The sequence below is a fragment of the Hippocampus comes genome, unplaced genomic scaffold (assembly GCF_001891065.2).
Source record: "Hippocampus comes isolate QL1 unplaced genomic scaffold, H_comes_QL1_v1.1 scaffold475, whole genome shotgun sequence".
Classification (NCBI taxonomy): domain Eukaryota; kingdom Metazoa; phylum Chordata; class Actinopteri; order Syngnathiformes; family Syngnathidae; genus Hippocampus; species Hippocampus comes.
Window position 1 is genome coordinate 131,689 of NW_017804881.1, and position 5,015 is coordinate 136,703.

Sequence of the window (5,015 nt, forward strand, 5' to 3'; positions counted from 1 at the left end):
CCGCCCACCAAGCCCACCAAGCCCACCAAGCCCACCATGCCCACGGCGAGGATTTGGAAAAGTCAAAGCTTTTGATTGGCTGGCAAGCGGTTCGGGGTGTCCCCCCCCGGCCTACTGCCCGAAGACGGCCGGGGGCATGCCCTTGCGAGGATAAAAGCGGATCAGAAAATGGATGGAGGAGGATTTAGTTGATCAGAGCGACTATTTTTGTGTCGGGAAATACTCATGTCGAGTTGCTTATCGCCAAGACATTCAAAATAAAAAGGAAAGAAGGTTCGGCACGCGGGCGATGAATAGTCTGAGAGTCTGGCTGGCGCAAGATTTCTTTCGCCCGTTCACCCACCCAACCCAAGCGGAGTTCGGGGCTCATTTCACTGGGACACCGAGTCCATTCGTCAGTCAACTCGGCCACCGTCCAAACTATTTGAACGCGCGTGGCTTTTTTGGGTGGAGATTTTTTCAAAGCGAACACGGGCCTCGGCGAAACGTCGGCAAGCGACTCAACGCGTCGTTTCCATCCTATCGTGACGCAAGCGGACAGCTTTTTGTTGCTCGGAGCGGCGTGCCACGCCTTCACGCGGACAAAAGAGAACGCGCGGGACCCGCAAAGAAAGCGCCGGCCGCCTTGACGTACGACTTGAACTTGCTCGCAGCTCAACCACACTCCTCTTTCCCCATTCAAAGCAACGCAGATGCGTTGCGGGCTTCAAAATGTGTTTCCTGAGGAAAGTCGCCCCGCATCGTATCGCGCGCGCTTCCACTTGCACCGCATTGCACCCCCCAAACGTCACATTCACACGGCTGCTTAGCATTGGGGCCACTTTTATGTCATCAAAATCGTGTGACCTCAGCGAGAAAAACGCTGACCTGGCTCATGAAAACAAGTGGAAAAAAAAGAGACTTTTTTTGGTTTTTTCTTTCAGATGAGCGCCACATTCACATTGAAAGGAGGCCTCGGTGGCGTAGCCCGCCGCCACGCAACACCCGTTTAGGAATTCAGTCCGACTTCCGAAGCATCGTCACCTGCGCGGGCGACCTCGGGGCCGTTCGAAGGCACGTCGCGCCCTTTAGGAATCAAACTCCGGCCGCGGCTCAATCAGGACGCCGGCGTCGTTCCGTCTGCGGCCGCTCGGGTCCGGGCAGGGCGCTCCCAGGGCCGCCAGGCACAACCACGTCTGCAAACAACGCCGAGAAGTGGAGTGAAAAGAGTGCCACCACGGCTTCCTTCAACCTGACATCCGCTCACATCGGACACGCTTAGAAGGTTTCGTCTTGCTAAGTGACATTGGCTTTGGGGGCTGAATTCCCCGAGCGCCCCCCCCCCAAAAACAAACAAATTTTCATTAGTGTGTGTAAAAGGAGGAGCTTACCAAGTATCCCACAAAGGCCAGGTACGCTGCGGCCAGCAAGGCGGCCAGCGCGTAGAGCCACGCGCTGCTGAGCACGGCCACGTAAAGCACCACAAAGTACACGTTGATGGCGCAGACCGCCAGGATGACGAGGCCGCCCCACAGCTTCCAAAACCTGCGGGGAGAAAGTGGCGCCGGGCTCCCGATTTGCTTTTCGAGCGCACGCGGGCAACGTGGACGGCGCCGCACTCACAAGCCGTTGGCGAAGTCCTTCATGAGAGACGGCGAACTGGTGAACGTGAGGACGGGGATGAGGGCGAACGGAAGCTGCGGGACACAAAAAAAGACACTCGCGGTTCCACTCGGGCCGCCCGCCTCTGCCGAGTTTCGCGCGCCTTTTCCCGATACGGCGGCGTCTCGCCAAGCCGCGTCTTATCGATAAGCGCGATTGATCTCATTTGGCAAAACGCCGGATTCCCCGGCAGCGCATTTTTTATCTTTGATGTCGAACGGCGGCTCGTCAAAAAGTCACGTTTGACCGTTGGACGCGCCCGCTCAAAAGTGGAGCGAAGGCCCAATAAGGCTGCGCTGACCCTGCGGCGTGCGATGCCCAATTCCCATTTTTTGGGTTTCATCGCATCTTTTCGTGCATTTGTTTGCATCGCAAAATGCCAATGGCGCGGTACGACGTGGAGCGACGTAAAACTGGTCCCGCGCCAACGGGCTCATCTCCTATCGACGGAAGCGCAACGCTGTGGCAGGGTCTCCTAAAGACGACGTCGCGCGGAGCCAATGAAGCGCCACTTGATGCTTCGTGTTTCAGCTGCCGTTCCATATCGAATCGACAACGTGACACAAACGGACGATTGGCCGTCATTTCCCAAGCGCTCTCCGCCGCCCGCGTGGAGCGCATCTTACACTCTTGCTGACGAGCATTGGTACTGCGGGCGCATCGAATACGTACAGTAGATGAAGGGGGCGCAGTGGGGGGTCGTAATTGTATTGTTCACCCTGCATGAAAAATAGTGATACGAGTTGCATCTTGGGAAACAAAATTCCCGTTCAAATTCAGTGTGAACGCTCCCTCGGGTTTAAAGACATCATGCATTTTAGGTTGGAGCCAGATCACCCCCCACCCCTCGGGGTTAGCGTATGCATCGTATCCAATGGAAAAACGCGGGCCACCTGCATGCTCTGCAGCACGTTGAGGAAGTCGTTCATGCCCGTCAGATGGCGCACGTCCTGAAAGACGGCGACCAGCAGCGTGGGCACGATGGCCAGGGAGCGGGTCAGCGACACCCGAGCGAAGCGAGACCAGCGCAAGTTCAAAAAGCCCTGCGGGGACAAAAAGGACGTCGCCGGCGTCATTCGTCGCGGCCCGCTCAGAGCGGCTCTCGGCTCTCGCGCGCTGACCTCCATGACGAACTGGCCCGAGTAGGTTCCCGTCATGGTGGAGCTCTGACCGGCTGCCAGGATGCCCACGGCCCAGACGTAGAGGGCCGCCGGCCCGAAGAAACAGCCCAGGACCGCTCCCTGAACACAAAAGGACTCTCGGTCAAGCTCTTTGGCGCCGCGCCGACCTCAAGTCGAGTGTCCGAATGGGCCTCGAATCGGGACCGCGAACGTCAAGCAACTCGCAGCCAATCCGTGATGGAAAACGCCCGTTGGCATGCGAACCGTCCCTCCGCCCGGCGGAGCGACGCGCGCGCACGTGACGAGACGCGCAAGAACCATTCTGACGCGGAGTGGACGCAAAAGAGGAAGAGAAGCGAACGCATCTGTCAGCGGAGGCTCCTGCCTGCCTGCCTGGCTGGCTGGCTGGGGGGGCCTTATACTGCCGCCCGGTGGCCAAGCGGGGTACACCAATGACGACGGGATTACGCTCCAGTCTTCCAAAGCAAGCGAGATTCCACACGGCCCGTTTGAACAACACCTGGACTGAAAAGTAAGGTAGACGCAGAGGACTTCAACACGTTATTAACATTCGTTCATTTTCCAAAGCGCTTTCTCCTCACGAGGGTCGCGGGGGGGCGCCGGAGCCCATCCCAGCCGTCTGCGGGCAGTCGGCGGGGGACACCCTGAATCAGTTGCCGGTCAATCACAGAGACCAACAACCATGCACGCCCACACTCACGCCTCGGGACAATTGAGAGCGTTCAATCAGCCTGCCGCGCATGTTTTTGGAATGTGGGAGGAAAGCCGAGTACCCGCAGAAAAGCCACGCGGGCAAACTCCACACGGGGAGGCCGGAGATGGAATTGAACTCGGTACCTTTGCACTGTGAAGTCGACGTGCTAACCACTAGACCGCCCTTGTTCTTAACATAGCAAGTAAATGATGGGGTGGGGGACCGAATGAACAGAGAAAATGAGATTTTTTTTTCCCTCAACGGAACAACAAATGGCCAACGACATAAAATAAGCCTGCAGGCTGCCAGGTTTGGGATGCGTTCTGTGCTGTTAACGTGCCACCGGTCGTCCTGGGCTGGTTTCCTGGTCTCTTGCGCCCCCAAAATGGCCCACCCTTGAGGTGGCACTCCCAACCCATCCAAGAGAGAAAGAAAGACAGAAAGGGAGGAAAACAACATTGATCACGCAGGTGAGGCACGTCGCGGATGCGCTTGCGTCAACGCCTCCAAGATGGCGGCGTACAAGTGATGTCATTATTTTGCTCCGTAATGGGCCTCAACCTTTTAGTTTTTCAGGGAATCACATGCCAGAGCCGATTGCGTTTTTCATATTTCTGCCCAATAGTTCGGAAGGGGGACGCGTGTTGCCCTGCGCTCCCAAGTCTCGGTTTTCCGATGCAGAGGACGGACGAGGTGCTTCACCTCATCGGCCCCGACGAGGCTTTGCTTTAGCCAACGTCGCGTCCTCGGCGGTCGGGGTCGCGAAAGCCGTGCCAACGGCGAGACCGAAACGGCCCCCTCGAAACCGCGCGACCTCGCCGCTAGGAAGAGGTCTGGCCTTCGTTGTCATCGGTGCAATTGGACGCAAAAAGCGCACGCAGCGCTTTCGTCAACGTTGCGCAAGAGACCGCTCCCGAGGGGTTTCTGAAGACGTGAGAAAAGAGTGTGCCGTACCCCCTTGTAGATGTCCACCTCGAGAGTGCGGTTGTCGAGAGGAAAGAGGTGCGAGTGCGGGCTCCCCGTCCGGTTGCAGACATGGTTCTGCAACGGAAGCGCCCCGCAACTGAAGCCAGCAGAAAAAAGGCGGGACGCGCCGCCTCCGGCTCAACGAGGGGAGGAGAAAGGAACTCACCACTTGCGCGTTGGTGCGCTCATAAAAGGCCTCGGCGAAGACGGCCACCACAAACACGTTGATGATGAAGGACACCAACAAGGCCGCGCAGGACTCAACGAAGAAATACTTGTTGGCCTCGCTGATGCGCTTCTTGCTGGAGCGATCCACCTCTCGAGACTGAGGAGGACAGTCGGCAACGATGAGCCGCGGCGGCGGCGCAAAGGAGAGCGGGGCGTCGTCCGCCTCGGCGCCACCTTGACCAGAGCGGAGTGCAGGTAAATGTTGTGGGGCATGATGACGGCGCCCACGATGCCCACCGCCTGACCCAGCTGGACGGCGCCGCAGCCTTGGCAAGACGGCACAAACATCCCCATCAGCAGCTGGCTTTGGTCCGGTCTCACCGTCACGTACTGGCGGGGGGGGG

General features: G+C 58.3%; 1 protein-coding gene across 2 annotated transcripts in view; it reads right to left on the minus strand.

Annotated features, from left to right (window-relative positions):
• Nucleotides 1–798: 798 nt before the first annotated feature.
• Nucleotides 799–5,015, minus strand: part of LOC109523070 (natural resistance-associated macrophage protein 2-like) — a 15,103-nt gene continuing 10,886 nt past the window's right edge. For both annotated transcript variants that reach the window (XM_019881919.1, XM_019881908.1), the window contains exons 9-16: nucleotides 4,846–5,001; nucleotides 4,610–4,768; nucleotides 4,432–4,518; nucleotides 2,763–2,882; nucleotides 2,535–2,684; nucleotides 1,603–1,676; nucleotides 1,371–1,524; nucleotides 799–1,175 (exon numbers count right to left, since the gene is read on the minus strand). In XM_019881919.1, the coding sequence (XP_019737478.1) occupies nucleotides 1,068–1,175; nucleotides 1,371–1,524; nucleotides 1,603–1,676; nucleotides 2,535–2,684; nucleotides 2,763–2,882; nucleotides 4,432–4,518; nucleotides 4,610–4,768; nucleotides 4,846–5,001 (1,008 nt within the window). In that variant the 3' untranslated portion in view covers nucleotides 799–1,067. The remainder of the gene's footprint in view (nucleotides 1,176–1,370; nucleotides 1,525–1,602; nucleotides 1,677–2,534; nucleotides 2,685–2,762; nucleotides 2,883–4,431; nucleotides 4,519–4,609; nucleotides 4,769–4,845; nucleotides 5,002–5,015) is intronic.